The 16409-nt window shown below is 40.8% G+C and overlaps 1 protein-coding gene across 1 annotated transcript in view; it reads left to right on the top strand.

The window, feature by feature from the left end:
- kirrel3b (kirre like nephrin family adhesion molecule 3b) overlaps positions 1-16409 on the top strand; it is a 194159-nt gene that overhangs the window by 134692 nt on the left and 43058 nt on the right. Inside the window, exon 7 of the mRNA XM_037775070.1 lies at positions 10288-10445. Within this exon, the coding sequence (XP_037630998.1) occupies positions 10288-10445 (158 nt within the window). The remainder of the gene's footprint in view (positions 1-10287; positions 10446-16409) is intronic.

Raw genomic sequence — 16409 nt, 5'->3', positions numbered from 1 at the left:
GAAGGTGTTTGTTTAATCCCCCTGCCGAGCGAGCTGACTCCTGAACGCACTGCCAGGGAGAACCGCAGGCTGACACACACGCAAGGTAATGGAGGAAATATATGCAAGGCCTGTGTCACTGCAAACTCCAAGCTGTCAATTACATGCCAGTGGTGACAGAGTGTGTCTATCGACTTGGAAGACAGCTACGGCCCCACACACCTATCTGCACACACACAAATACATAGGCATATACACAATATGCTTACACACACACACACACACACACAGCCTGCCTTCTTGGAGCTGACAGCAGAATAAATCTAAAACTCTCCCCTCCATCTTTCATAACTCAATATCAGCTCAAACTCCTCCATGTGCCATATCAGAGGAACTTCTCTCCTCTTGACTTTGATAGGCCGGGAAATAACATAACATAAATATTACCAACACATAGACAATCCGCTTTATCACTCTGCACAAAGAACAGATCCTCTGCTTTTACTTTTCTAATGATTTGCTGAGTTTGTCTTTGAAAGCCAAAACGGTTCACTTGAGCCAAAGATGTAACCCAGAACATTTACAAGAAAATTGGTAATAAGTAGCCCCTTGTTTTGCTTTCATTCATTTCAGCCAACACTTCAATTAAAAGGAAAAGACTGAACACATCAACATGTATAAACAACAACGAAGATCCATCATTGAAAAGCACTCAGAGCAAAATGGTGAACTTAACCCTTCGGAGCGTTTGCATGGCTTGCAGGCTTACTCTCGGAAGGAGAACCAAGGTCTTGTGAATTAGTCATGAAGGAAAGGAATGGAGGGTTTCAGGTCCAAAAAAGACCCCTGAGGCTAATTATATCCCTTGCAGCAAGTTGGCGCTGCTCCAGACCTTTGCTCTAATCTTTCTACCTCAGGTTGGGGACCACTAGAACAAAGGGGAAAGGAGATCACCGTTGTTTGATAAAGTCTTCGGCTGAAAAAATGCTTTGAGTTTTTTTTTTTTTTTCGTAAATCGGGAGCGTGTTAATCTTTTCAACAAAGGAAAATGTGTCATAATGTCATAATGAAATGTGGTGCCATTTATTGACTCATTGCTGACATTTTAATACATCAGTTTCTGTCTTAAATGCTTTTGTTTCTCTATCGTCCTTTCTCTCGCTTTATCTTTTGTTTTCTGTATGACTCACCCAATCATTCCTGCTTAACGCAAAGACGTGGATTTCTTTGAGTACCGAAATCTTCTAATTTAAAAGGCTGCGTTTAAAAGGATACACAATTAATGCAGAAGTGCTTCGTACACCCATGTAATCTCTGTTAATTGAAGTTGTAGAATGGATGCTGGTCAGGTATTTAAACTCCGAAGATAACAAAGTGGCCGAGATGACTCCTCATCGTCGCGCTCGTTCTCAAGTCATTAGTCAGAGAACTTTCGTGACTTTATTCTAATACTCAAAGCATACAGATTTTTATGTTGTTTTTCTTACTAATTGCAAGACTGCAAAGGACGTGACAAAGTGTTGCTTTTCAAACTGTGGAAAGGGCAAGCGGGGGTAATAAGCTTGGTATACTTTCAGATGCATTTTTTATCAACATTTCAAAATAATGTATTATTTATTTATTTAGACCACGCTATTGAGATCAGCTGGAAGCTGTGAAATGCTTCAGGAGATTAACCTTATACTCACAATGCTTGGCCCTCCATTAGGAGAAAATATCTCACCAAGAAAAACACATAAAGATCTGCAATATCTCGTATTAATTCGATAAAGTAAATGCATTTTGTAGAGTTCATAACTGGGGTAGTATGTAGCAAAACATAGTCCAGTATACAAGCCAAGTGTTTTTAACTTGTTTGTGAATACATTACAGATGTGTCAGTGTTTAATTATACTATGTTAAAAGTTCATTATTGCAATACCTATATTGTTAAAAATACATAAGCACACTTAGAAAGTAATAATATTTGTTCTGGGAAGAGTTATTAATGCATGCAGTGTGTAGTAATATATTTCTTCCTCTTTTTCTTCATATATATTATTGCTGCTGTGCGATCGTAGTCTTCCCAGCACGCTTGTTAGCTGTGCATGCTATGAACCCATATTTGGTTCTTTACACTTGTACAATAAGACGTAGTTTTTGCAGGTGGTGAAACTTAAAAGACCTTCCACAAGATCTTTCAAAATGACAAACATGCACAAACACAGAATGACGCTGGTCTTCTGACAAACCTAATTGATAGCATGCCATTTGAATGAGCCATTGTGTGCAAGATATTTGTTTTCCCCTTCCTGCATTGTTAATGTTTTGGACCCTTGCTTCAGTGACAATTTTCATTTACACAAAAGCCCAAGGGTATCTTTTGTTATTGTTGTTTCCAATTGCCAAAGCTGAATCAGCCATTTCTGTGGATAAGTCTGAATTCATTATTTCTCAAGGATCACGCTGGCATCCTTTTAGTAATGGGGGTGGACTTTGAGGGCAGGGTAGAAAGAAAAAGAAAAAGCTACTGAGGAATTACAAATTGTCGTGCTGGAAACAAGACACAGATAAAGTTCCACACAGTCCATGCATGTGTATTTGGTCGGAGGCGCTGTCCGTGGTGCTAACCCTGTTCTCCACTCAGAGTGCGTGAGCTGTTTCACTGCTAAGCCAGTGATGCTCTTCACAGCGAGTGGGAAATGATGGGTCTGTAATAAGAGGCATTATTCGCAGCTGTTGGCTCGACTCTATAACAATGAGTGCAATTTGGCTGTTGTTGTTGTTTCTTGGGGAAAAAAAGCTTATGTAAAGAAGTAATTTCCTCTGTTGTGTGTTTGTCTGCTCACCTGTGCTATTATTATGATTATTATTGGGGCATGCAGCAGTTTATGAAAGTTGAGTCAAGGTAGCGTCTATAGAGCGTGACAGCTCAGGAGAACTACAAATACGTATAGTGAGTCTGCTGTTTGTTCTAAGTCTTTATGACTTTATGAACTTTGATGACCGACATCAAAGAACTAGTGGTGATGAAGGCCAATTGTTGCGTCGCCTCACGTGGCCTTTTTCTCAGCAGATAAGTTGCATTGAACACACTGCAAAGATGACATCCGATGGCCAGTTAGCATGTACGCTTTGCACCTACGTGAGAGGAAATAACTCTCCCTACCAGCAGGTGGAGGTAGTCTGTATTCCTCACTCAAAAAGGGAAACAGGAAGACCGAGGACGGCGGATATACAAGCCGTTGTTATGATACGTACATGAAACAAAGCAGTGTTTGCCAACCATTTTCACACCTCTCTCTCTCACCACTTAGCTTAATTCCAGATGTTGTTGTGAAAACATCCATATATTGGAATGATCAGATGAGATGAAGACGGAAAAATGAGAAAAGCCTTCCATGTGTGTCCTCTTGAATTTACTCGTTTGCTTGCTTTCCTCACTTCTGTTTCTCTTCTCATGCACTAATTCGCTCGAGCTGATCAGCCAATCAGAGTGATACCTCTCACCGACAGGCTCTGTCGCCGATTCAACATGCTGAATCAGTCAAAAAGCCTCCGACACGGGCAGACTAGAGCCGACCGCGTGGTACACACCGAAAAAACTAGGCCGACAAACGCTTACCGGCTTGGTGTGTCAGGGCCTTTACAGTAACTAGGAACAAGATGTTTTACGCCCATGTACTCAGTGTGTTTAGATGCACATGTGTTTGTCTTTTCTTTATTGCATCTTTTAAGGTAATGGAAAAGTCATATCCATATCCCTCTTACTGAGTTGCGCCGTTGAAATTTTGTGTGTACCGTATGTGTGTGTGAGCTAAATTCAGAGACACTCCAAAAAAAAGTAGCTTCAGAGCCTCCCGTGTAAGTAACCAATTTGTCTCTTCCAAAAGTTAATTTAGGTCTAGCCAAGCATCTCAGTGGAAGCACAGGGAGAGATAAGGTGTCCTAAACGGCAGTCATTCTGGGAGAAAATATGACTAATGCTTACAGTATATTGCGCTGCCTTTTCTGCCATTTTGTCTGAAACACGAGATGGAATGATAACTACATCTATGATATCAGAGTGGCTGTGAACAGGTGCGCTATTATGGTAGACAGACTGTATGTATGATGTTTTTTTGTTTTTTTTTCTTCCCGGCATTTCAACAGAAGGAGGAGAAATGACACGAATACATCTGTGCTCTGCAAAACAACAACTGTGTACAGGTGCTGCCGAGCTGATTTGAATTCGCACTACTTAGTAAAATAGGCTTGCTTCAGCTAACTGTAATTGTTGTTAGCAAACTAATGACTGGCATTAAGAAAAATCGAGACCCACGGGGGCTAATAATTGGCACAACCTTGAAATAAGTGGCTTTTTTTATTTTTAACTATCCTTATGGAACCTGAATCCCAGTTTCCCTGCCTCCCACCCTCAAACTCACACACACACATATATATATAGCGCAACACAGCCGGGTGGTGAGCAGCGATGTCAGCACCCTCCCAATCTGTGGAGAGCAGCTTCTGGGGCTGCACATGGCTGCGCTGTGAAGGAGCAGGCTCGGCACGTTTCTGACAGCTCTGGCATCTCCCCGCTCCTCATCTCATCTTCATCCCTCCATCCCTCCATTTTATTTGGCACATGCATATTCGGTTGATCATGACACCAACACGACCGGAAGATAACTTTCTACTGCATTTAATGATAGAAAAGACATTTAGATCTATGCAGTGTTTCACTAACAAACCTTCATCAGAGCAAACATCGTACATACTTCATACATATACTGCACTATCTTCTCTTGCTTGACCTTATTACTTCCATTTCCATCCAGTGTCTTCCCCTACCTCCTTTTATTCCTCACTACTTCTACCTTCCATCCCATATTTGCCCTCCCAGTTTATTATTGTTTACCATGTGGTAGCACACACACTTTCCTGCAAATCAGTCCTCTGCTGCGTTCTTATTTTGTGTATACTTTTTGTACAGTCTGCCATACTGTTTGTGATTGCCATCTGTGATCCTGTTTGTGAGAGTAAAATGGTTTTGTGTATTTCTCTCACTTTCTTCTTCATTCATTCACTTCTCTCTGTTTGTGTGCTCACACATGGCTTAGGATCATCTGGCTTTCAAACAGATGTACAATGACAGCACTTGAAGAGGGCCGGTGATTTGGGCCAGTGAGCCACGCGTGTCTCTCGTATCCACCTGCGCTGGGTATTCCTCTCCTCTCCCTTTTTGTCTTCTTTTTTTCTCCTCCCAATCTATCTATCACAAACCCCGCAAGCTGTCGCGATGGGGTGACAGGCGGCCCGTGCAGGCATTCTTCTGAAATAGACAGGCTAGTCAGGGAGCTCATTGTTGTTCAGGACACGTCTGCTGAAGCACAGCGCTACAGCAGCTACGCATTGCCAGCCTCACCTCCCCTATACACCATCCAGCCTCCTCGTGAGGAGCCCTCTCTCATTCATTCGCCTCCAAATTGCTTTTTCTCTCTTGCCCGCGCTCCTGGAAAGCCGGGCCGCTCGCAGGATTTCATCGGCTGCTTTCGAGAAGTTCCCCCAATATTGGCTTGGCCTGGAAAACCCAGCAGATTCACCACCAGCAACACCAGACTGAAGAGGACTTCTCACAAGCGAATGTTCTCCGCTTCCCCCTCGCATAAATTCTAGTTTTATGTTTTGTGTTTGGGAAATTTTATGTTGGGCGTTTGGGGAATTCATATGTAGTAAGGGACGAAAGGCAGCTTTATGACCTCCAGGGTTTATTCAGGCCCCTCTCGGAGGTGACGGACTACCGCCCTGCACTGTTGACTTAATTACACATCAATATGCCCTGGTCTACATTTATGGATATCTTTGATTATGCAGTAAAAGTAAATGATCTCACTGACATCCAGGCTTTCTGACTTCACTGTGTCTTTTTTTTCTTTTTGACTCAGGTGACCATGGTGGGGTTTATAGTCACATGTGTCTAGCATCGGTAGAATTGCAGAAATACATAAATGAAGCCTTATCTCAGACTGGGTGAGGTAACGCACCTCCATAAAAATGTTAGCCGCCCTAAAACAAGAGTGGAATTACCAATTTTAGAGACTGGGATAGGTTAATGTAAGTTGTGACAGACCATTTGGATTTCATTTTTGAACAGCTTGGAGCTTAAAACCCACTATTACATCTGTGATCTAACAAAGACACGGGTCAAAGTAACTCTTTCAGATGATAAAAGTAATGAAGTGGCTGTGTCTTATGGCTATTTTACAATCTTTAGTTGAAACCAAACGTCTTACGTTTTTGATTAATACAGACATGCAAAAAAAAAACACTCCTTCGTGACTGATCTGCTATTAGTTATATTTGATTTGTGTAAAACCTGTACTCACTGAAATACGTGTGAATGTCGGTGTCTGTGCGCGTGCGTGCCGACAGGGTCCATGCACAGGAGAATGCAAATTTGTGAAAGTGTTGAAAGAGATTACATTATTATCCCCAAGAAGAAAGTAGTGAGTGGAGCAGGGTTTGCAGTGAGTCAGCCCTGTAATTAAAGAGGAGCGATCAATCTGTACCACTGACCACACTACTTATGCCAAGTCCATCGAATGGCTGCAGTAAAGAGCTAATTTAGAACCATTAGGGACTGCCGAGTTTGCAAACAGCCCAGTAATGATGATGGCTGATTCAAGTTCAAGGCTTGGCCTCTGTATAACTGTCAGACCAGGCAGTCATAAGGCAGGATCAGTGGAAGATCTCAGATGAAGAGAAAGAACTAAATATCTATTTAAATATTTTTTTCTTAGTCGTTCATTTGTATTCAATGGGTGTTGGGTTATTGGTCAAACCTTTTTTCTCCAGCAGACATAAAGGCTTTCACCTGTCAAGAACAAGAGCACAAAAGTTCCCTCTTATACCGGACTATTTTGTAATCAGGTCTATCTGCCTTTTTGCCACGGTGAGAGGCTTTTTCCATGCTCTTTCAAAAAGATGCCAAAGGAGCACAAGCTGAGAGCCTTGTACATGTGCTAGTCACACAGAAAAACAATTTCAGCCCAGGCTGTCACAAACTGTCTCCACATTGGCACCCTCCGCATACAGTAAGACCTCAAACACAATGGAGGACAGAGAGATAACAGAGGTATGGATGCCGGATGGAGGCAGCCAGGCATGTCCGTCTTCTTCCCTGTCTGTTCACCATTCTCCCCCGGTGTCTTGCTGGCAGGCAGCCCTCCAGGGGGACATGACCTGAAAGTGTAGCAGCGCTCCGTTTGGTCTGCCTGTGACCTCTCTGCCATGTAGCTCCACTATGCACGAAATCATAAACTCCTCTTGCGCTATACACTGACATCCCTCAGTGGAAAACATACAGGTGAATAATAGTAGACAACTGAGACCATAAAGGTCACTAGTGACTTCCTGAAACAGTCTGCAGGGGCATAACCTTTCATCCACGTTCATTAGTGGTGTCACCTTCTGACCCTGTAGCGCCTATTTATAGACACCGATATGTGCTAATATATAATTCCTTTGAGAGAGAGCAAAGAAGCCTCTGATCTCCCGCTCCCCTAGAGTTTTCAGCACTTGTAAGCAATAAGAGGAAAATCACCTCACGTCAAGTCGGAGTCCTATCAGTCACGTACTGTCAGACTTTCCTTTCTAATCTCCCCCTCTCCATAAAAAAGCCCTTTTATGGCCGCCTTATACGCCTGGCATTTAATTAATGTTTCAGTCATGTGTGCGAGAGAGCACTGACAGCACGCCAATAACACTGGATCTTTGCAATCAACTGTCACAGTGCTATCACCGAGCCTCACATTTTCTTCATTTTCTCCCCTTGTGACTAATGGGAGAGCTGTTTGAGATTCCCGACCCATAATGCTTTTCACATGTTCCCTGTCTCATTTGCATAGCATGCAGTGGCTCTATTCTTAGCAGAAGAATAAACTAATGTGATCTCCTTGACCTTGTTTCCAATTGCTGATAAAGGACCAGAAGGTGACCACATTCTCACAAAGATTCCCTCTCACTTGCCTAGATCAGCACACTGTGTTGTCTGATCTGCTAGTGCTGACCTGAGATTCCTCTACCTCTCCCAACCCTCCGCATATTAATGGAGACCAGAGGAAAGGGAGCCTGCCAGAATTAACACGGCATTTCAAACTCAAACACACAATAGGAACTAGTGAGTGGGGATTTTTTTTTTTTGAAAGTGCAGATTCAGAACTGGTCCAGTTGGTCAGAGTTATTCTGGTCTAGTCAGAGTCCAGACTTCACTGTGCCCACACTGGTCTGATTCAGTCCTTACTCACTGTAAGTGAGTCGTACTTATGGGTATGCTGTCTGATAAATTGGAAAAACAAGTATTTTTCATGTTTTTTAGTCAATAAATATATTTGTTTTTGCCTTAGTCAGAACAGCAAAAGACTAAAATGACACCCCCATACACTAATTAACTACAGCACTTGAAGACTAAGATGAGTGTGTTTGTGACAAAGAGCTGGAGTGTGATGTTACTGTGGATGACCAGTCTCAATGTGCTGCTCCACTGCTCTGTATCATACTACAAATGATACGTGACCATTTGTGCAGTATAGACTTAAATCTACATCTTAAAGTTGTAATCCTTAAGATTTCGGTCCCGGTTGATTTGGGGGACACCCGGTGTTACCGTGGTAACAGAAAGAGCAGTTTAATACTACAGCAAACACTTCTTGAGCAGCTAAAAGGGAGAAAGACTACTTATGGCGGGAGGTGGATGGGTCCAACAAACACAGGACTCGAGACCGGTGTTGTTTTTGTAAGTTACGCATACGCTAAAAGCCTAAAATGCATCCTCATGACACAGAATGTCATTGTAATGTTGTGCTATTTATACACTTTCCCATGAGATCGGGATGTGTGGCGAGGGTGAACAGTAAGCAGTAAGGCTGATATAAAGTTTAACATTGAATTATGTGCTACATCATTTCATGTGAATCACATACATAGGAAGGTTATTTCAATCCTGCATGGGAGTGGCGGACTCCGCTACTAACAAAAAATATATTATATTAAAAGTTAAACATAAATACATTGAATGGCTATTCCTGAAAAATGCAAACCATAAATAGCATCAAAAACACAGGGTGATTTCATAACAATCTTAAGGTTTATAACTTTGTAGTATGTGCAGTTTTCTGTCTGAGATCAAACTAGAGGTTTTGTTTGATAATTTAAAAAACACACTTACATCCACTTCAAGCTAAAACTGAGTTATGTAAAATAAGTAAATTTCCTGTCAGTAATTTAAATGAAGAGTGAGCAATATATGGCTCTATGCTCTCATTTATGTCTGCCATAAAAGAGCCCTTTTATACTTATTGTCATTAAATGTACAAAACAGTATTCCAACTACATTTTCTCTCTTTTCATTTGACAGCATAAATCTAACCCATTATAACCTTCCTTCCAATCATGATGCTTTTGCAAGGGAATATGGCAGCTGCCTGCAGCCTTTGATTTCATCTTGCCCCAGATCTGCATTGTAATGAGCACTCGGGTCAATCAATAATTCACTGCAGTTTCAGTTATAAAGAAGAAGAAGAAAAAACAAACAGATCAGCTCATGGGTAAAACAGGAAAATGACTTTGATCAGTGCCATTGAGAGGCACATATAGCTGTTGTGATGCTTTCGTCTCTCTGTTGTATTTGTCAAAGCTTAGATGGGGGAGAAATGGGGGAGCAAATATGTCTGAGGGGGGTTATACATAGGCTGAATCACATCCAATCCTGACATTTCTGTGTGTGTTGTATATATAGTGGAGGAATCTCATCTACTTTGACTGATGGCAGAGTTGATTATTATTTAGAGAGTCATGCTGTGACTTGTGTAAAGCTCTCCGTGCCTCAAACCGCACCATCTAATGCTAGTTTCCGATTAAGTACAGGGTAAATCTGTTTCGTACTGTGAAGTCATTACCTTCCCTGAATGACTAACCATAGATATGGCTTTTATTTCCTCAAGAAAAATAATTTGTATACAATAAACCAAAATGTCCCTCGTTATATGGAAATTGACAGTGTGATGAGGTTAGGTGTCGTGCAGTCAAATCCTTGCAGGTCTTATGTGGCTCAGACTTCCTGGAAAAGCAATATATCAGACTGATAATTGCATGTAAAAATAACCATAGTGATGAAGTCATTACATGCCAGTATGCCATCATTCTGCATTCAACAAAGATTATGCATATTACATATTGAATGATAACTCAATTAATATATATTAATATTGGTTTCCTAATAATATGCAACCCATCCATTATCATATGGTTGTCATGTGGCTAATGCCCTATCTTGCTCTGTGTCAATAGTTCCCCCAGAGGACCCGGCCATCAGTGGAGGGCCAGTGGTGAGCCTAAGGGCTGGTGACCCTCTCAACCTGACCTGTCATGCTGACAACGCCAAGCCGGCAGCCTCAATCATCTGGATCCGCAACGGAGAGGTCCTTAATGGGGCCATGTACTCCAAGGTAAGCATAGAGGTGTGTGTCATACCAGGTTTGGAGACCGGCATGGGGACAAGATGGGGGTGGAGTGAAGGTTGCATAATGACTGTGCTTTCGTTCTCTAGACCAGTTATAAAAGTAATCTGAGATAGGGAATGAAACCACTTGTTACTTTACATGTTTGCATGTCTTGCTTTGCTGTAAATAACTACTGCGAAAGTGCTAAACACCCATGAGATGTTTCAGAGTGACTGCCTGAGTCATTGGTGGGCGTTTGCCTCAGCATCCAGACTGCTGTTTGAAATGAAATCCCTTGAAAATCCAGGTTGTGTTTTGATTGCAAAAAAAAAAGTTGGCTGGCCTTTTTTTTCCCAGTATACAAATCAACTCAGACAAGCAGATGGCGAGATCGGGGAACTATCAGTGACTTCACGTTTCTCTCTGGTGTTTTGATCTCCTCCTTCAGTGGCATTTGTCTCTCTTCATCTTCCCAACCTGTTATGAAAATCTACTATATCACTTTCCCTGCTGGAATCTGCCTGGAAAGTATGATTCTCACTGACAGACAATGCTCCCACTTTTGATGCCATAGCACACAATAGCCACTGTCCACACAAGCCTGGTGACGTGATCACCTGACCCCATAGACTCTTGACTGGCATTCACCCTTAAGGCTAATCATGCAATCAACACTGTCATGTTCTATTTCCATTTAAACAAAGGACATAAAGAGACCAGGCACTTTGGAGCACTAACACCTCCCCCGCCTTCCCTCGCTCCCTGCGCTGCCTCATCCCATTATCGGCTTTTTTCAAAGAGTAGATAAATGCCATTGATTGGACTGGGGTACGGCACCAGGCCGATTTGAATAAAGTGATTGCTTGAGGTGCCGCTTGCTAATGGTGGGCGGAGAATGCGTTTCCTGCCTTCACTTCCTCTCAGAGCGAAGGCACATATGAGGACATTCTGTGCTGGTAGCTGATGGATGCTCACATATCTGCTCAGAGCCCAAGTATGTCCCTCTTCCCTCTTATCTCTATTGCCTACCATTAAAAAGCAATGGGTTCGATTAAAGGAAGATGAGTCTTTTTTTGGGGTCCAAAGAGCAGTAGGGGGACATTTTGTAAGCATAATCATCTGCTCTGATGGTCTTCTCATATCCCGCAGATCAAGAGGACTAATGTGAGCAGATGTGTTGGAGGATTCACAGAAATGGCTTTCCTGATGGTGTCACATCTAATGATAGTTCTGACCCAAAGATAATTTCCCACTAAGGCCTCAAAAAGCTCATCTCTATGGCCTCTTAGAAAACTATTTACTGGACCAGTGGTTAAAGAGAAAGTGTAAGATTAAAGCTATCGCTTAGCAAAAATGTGAGTTGGTTTTACCATATAAGAGAGTCACTGAGTTGCGTATCATTAGTGAGGGTAGCTTTCAAAAAAGAGAACTTTAGTGTATTATGGAGGGGGCTCTCCAAATAAATAAGTGGCAGAAGCTTGTCACAGTAGGGTGAATGGTTCAAATATCAAGACTAGCTGTGAAAATGTGGGCAGAGGAAATTAATGAATAATGTTTTCTCTTCCCTCAAACACTCATGTCCCATCTGCTCCAGTGGAGCTGCTCTGTGGCAAACAGCAAAGGACTGTTTGCAATATGCAGCCTCTGGGTCTGAGCTGTGGTTTGGAGGTGTGCACACTTGCTCTATGATACGTTTGCACTGGAACGGTACAACAAATCATTTGAAAAACCTGATGCATTCCCCTCCCCAATCTGTTACACATTTTTTTTCTGAATTCTCTGGCGGCAAGCCGAGAGGTGAGCAGGAGACTGGGGAGTTATCTCAGTGTTGGGAGGTTTAAAAAAATAAAAAGAAATAATGACATTTTTATGAGCTGTTCTTGCTGGCAAGAGCGGAATAGTGCTGTTTTTTTTATTGTACCCTCTCAGCTCTGCAGTAAAATGGTGTTGCTGTTTAATATCAGGTAGAATTGCTAAAGTTTACATGAAGCTGCTACTATTGATGGATATGATTTTCAGCAGAAAAAATAATTATCCCATTTCCATTCCTAGTTCTTTTCTATTTTTCCAACCGTCTTTCCTACACATATTCAAAGCAGCAGACTTTTCTGCCTCCCAATTTCATGATTTTCCTCTCTCCCTTCATGGGAGTGTTTTTATATAATTGGAGCTCCTTATTGCATTTTAATCGCCACGGCCGGTGAGTAATATGGTGGGGAAATACTTACAAATAAAGTAACCTATTAAAATCTGAGTGGGCGTTAAACGTGAACTTTTATTCATTATGAGACAGGTATAGTTTCCCCAGCAGTAGAGGAGAATATCAAGTCAAAGAGCTCTTTACTTTCAACATTAATATAATTCATTGTACCAATTTTAGAAAAGATCCAAAATGATTTTGGCAAGCTAATTAACCTAATTCATTCAGGATTAGAATTAAAATGTGTGATCTGAAATGTTGATCTCTTCAATTAATTGGTTTTAACAACTTTTGAAATTATCTTTTTTAAGGTGAGTAGTGAGTTAAGTTAAACAAAAGAAGCCTATTTAACCTCAGTGACCATGGTAAAAAAAAACGTGTATTTCCACTTCTGCATAAAACATATAGTACAATGTTAAAGCAATCAGCTGTTTCAGTAAAAGAACCCTTATGTGGTCCAGAATTTCAAATGGCTGAATATAACCCAGAGATACATTTGATATCAAATCAAAGGCGTGTTGGATGGGTTAGCAGAATATTAATGATGTATGAATTATTATTGCTTACTTGGTAAATTCAGCACCGTCTCTGGGGGAGGTTTCCTTCCTCTACATCCCATAACACACAGTCCGAATTCATATTTATATTAAAAAATAAGCTGTATCATGTGCAAATATCTCTAACACATTCATCAAGACAATTACCTTCCTTACAGTGATTTATTGGACTGAAGACGGTACAGCCACCTCCAGCAAACATGTATTTTAATGCAGAGTAGTCTGATAGTATACTAAGCAATCTGCTTACTATCTCTAAGTACTATCTTTCCTATCTACATACTATTTGTAACAAGAGCTTACAGTATATGGTGAATGTATGGTGTAAGGTTGCTAGCCTAGTTGCTAGTGGTTACCAGTGCTGGGCAACCTACAATTCTCAAAAGTGAAGCCAGTGCGATAGTGCATTAAACTTGCATTCTCTCTAATAGCCAGCAGGGGGCGAGTCCTCTGGTTGCCAAAATAAGTCTGATAGTATAGAAGTCTATGAGAAAATGAGCCTATACTTCTCACTTCATTTATTACCTCAGTAAACATTGTAAACATGAGTTTATGGTCTCAATCGCTCGTTTCAAGTCTTCTTCAATACAGCATGATGTTCATTTAGTAAAATATGGTTCCATTCAGAGTCCCTTAGCTTATCCCTTAGCCTACACTCTTGTGTCACTTCTGGTTGCAAAAAAAACAAGATGGCAACAGCCATAATGCCGAACTCGTGGCTTCAAAACGGCAGTCCACAAACCATTGGTGGACATCATGGTGACTACGTCCACTTCCTATATACAGTCTATGGTGATAACTCATAACTCACTCCATTAGCAGTGGAGGATGTTTTATTATTATGTATGTAGATTTATAATTGTTATTATTTGTGTATGTGCTTTACAGTAAACCATTGGCCTAGTTCAATGATTGGTCATAGATTGACAGCCACACTACTAGCAGACAATTCACCAAAATCTACAATTGCTGCCACCAAACATAATGTGATAATCAGTAACCCATTAAACATGTTTAAAGCTTTTTGACGACGCTCCTGGCTCAAGTCCCAGATGTTTTATTGTTTGGTTTCCAAAACCATTAGAGTTGAGTTACAACATCCTCTCTGTTGTAGTCCAAACTAAAAGTTTGGCAATTTTTGTTTTTACTATGCCTTTGAAATACATTTCAGAAAGTATAACTTCATGATCACTAAATATCTGTAAACAATCTTGCAAAAAGTCTGCCTTACATTTGTACAAATTAGACATCCGAAAACATAAACATAGATTACTTGTGTTGTGGTAAATTTGGTAAAATACATTTTAAACTTCCATTCATGGACTAACAGCACTGTTACAAAAGGTATGTCAGAATAGAAGTTCAAAGTAAACACAGTGCTGGTTTAGGGCTAGCAGTGAATTAGCTTGGCTGGCAGCACATCAAGTTTTATTTAGTAGATAATCCATTTGGTTCAGCCGTTTTTGTAATTAGTAGATAATCCAGATGAATAGGCTTTTTGAAGCCTCTGTCTGGTCTTCTACTGACAGGTCACCTTGTTAAATTAACGTTTGGCTTGGTATCTTTAGGTCGAGCTAGGTTAGCTATTGTTATGTTGTGGTAGATGTGGTGCTTTTTTTTGTAAGAAAGAGGACAATCCACCTCAAAATAAAAGCCACACCGATTCACTGAAATAAGTATACCCCCACAACATAATGCAAAATGTGGTAGATGGCAGAGAGGTGATGTAAACAAGCACAGCCCAAACCAAGACTAAAAGCCAACAAATATCATACCTGAATTTAACAGGTTGTCAAAAAGAGAGCACCATCAGTGAGATGCCCCTGTTGCACAGTTTCTCCCAATGTTTGCATTAATCATCTTGATATGCAATAGTTTGGCTTATTGCTGCATGTTTCTTTGTCTCCTTTACCCTCTAGTGGTAAGAAATCACCTGATGCAGCTTTAAATATACATGTGCATGGGAAAAAAAAGCAACCCTTTCAGTCTCAATCTTGTTACTTTTTCCATTCCTCTCACAGCATGGTTAAAATTATTCTTCACATAGGCTCCAGGCGGTGATATGAAAATTTATCAATTTGTAATGTAGCATGGTGTTGAATTCAATGCAGCAGCCAGCTAACCCCCTTCTTAAGATTAATGACTTCAGACAGGTCCAGAGCGACGAAGGAAACAATCCTGATTGTGTCAGAAAGGATATTACATTGACATATCCCACGTCTGACAGCTAATGCGCTCTGCTTTAGAAGTGACTCACGCACAACTATGAATTTCATCAGATGGTTCCTCACATTCAAATGGACTTCACGGCAACACGGATGGCATCTATAATATCCTCATACTTACAAAATGCTTATTTATAAGCAGAAAAAAATTGTTTATTCTCAATCCAATACCACAGATGTTTTACTGTGACTTAAGAGATGGATTTAAGTACTTGAACTATAAAGTGCTTAGATATAAAAGATTTCTTTTGAAATGTCTTGATGTCTGATTCTACAAGTTCAATGGCATTTTAATATATAATATTCACAATGTGGTGTGCTTAAGAGAGGGGCACATAGTTCGATTACAGTTTTATCAAAAAGAAAGCCTTGCATTAAAGTAGAGAAATGAGAAGATAATTACCACTGGTTTGTACATTGACAACTAACCACAGTTTGACTCTAATGATTTATGGGTAGCAATTATGGTGGGTGAAATATATATGCTGCTTAGCTTTCTTGAACTCTGTGAGAACACTTTAATATACAGTAATGTACCGCGCTACGCTTCAGACATGACATCTCTACTTACCTTTTGTGCCTTTCTAGAACTTTAATTTTATATTTAAACCATATTGTACATAAGTAAAGAGCCATAGCATTTGAAAAAGTATCGGTTTGCAGAAAGTATAGTCGCATATAGACGTTGAGATGTGACATGACTATTTTTCTTGCCGTATTGTATGCTACAAGAATCCAAGTAAAGGAAATATCCTTGAAGCAATCCATACATTTGTGAAGCTAATCCAAAGGTAGCAGTGCAGTAAAGCAAGCCCACCATGAGCTCCCTCTGGTCACTGTAGCGGCTCTGTTTCTATATTAAGAAAATGTTTGATGTTCTTCCCCATAGCAGGGCCTTCTTTTCTTCCAACACACAAGGCACCAGTGAGCCTCCTTTTAAAGAGATGGCAGGGAAATGCATCTTGACTTTGTGGTTGACCACACTGTG

The sequence above is a fragment of the Sebastes umbrosus genome, chromosome 7 (genome assembly GCF_015220745.1).
Source record: "Sebastes umbrosus isolate fSebUmb1 chromosome 7, fSebUmb1.pri, whole genome shotgun sequence".
Taxonomy (NCBI): domain Eukaryota; kingdom Metazoa; phylum Chordata; class Actinopteri; order Perciformes; family Sebastidae; genus Sebastes; species Sebastes umbrosus.
This window is presented reverse-complemented; position numbering and strand designations above follow the sequence as displayed.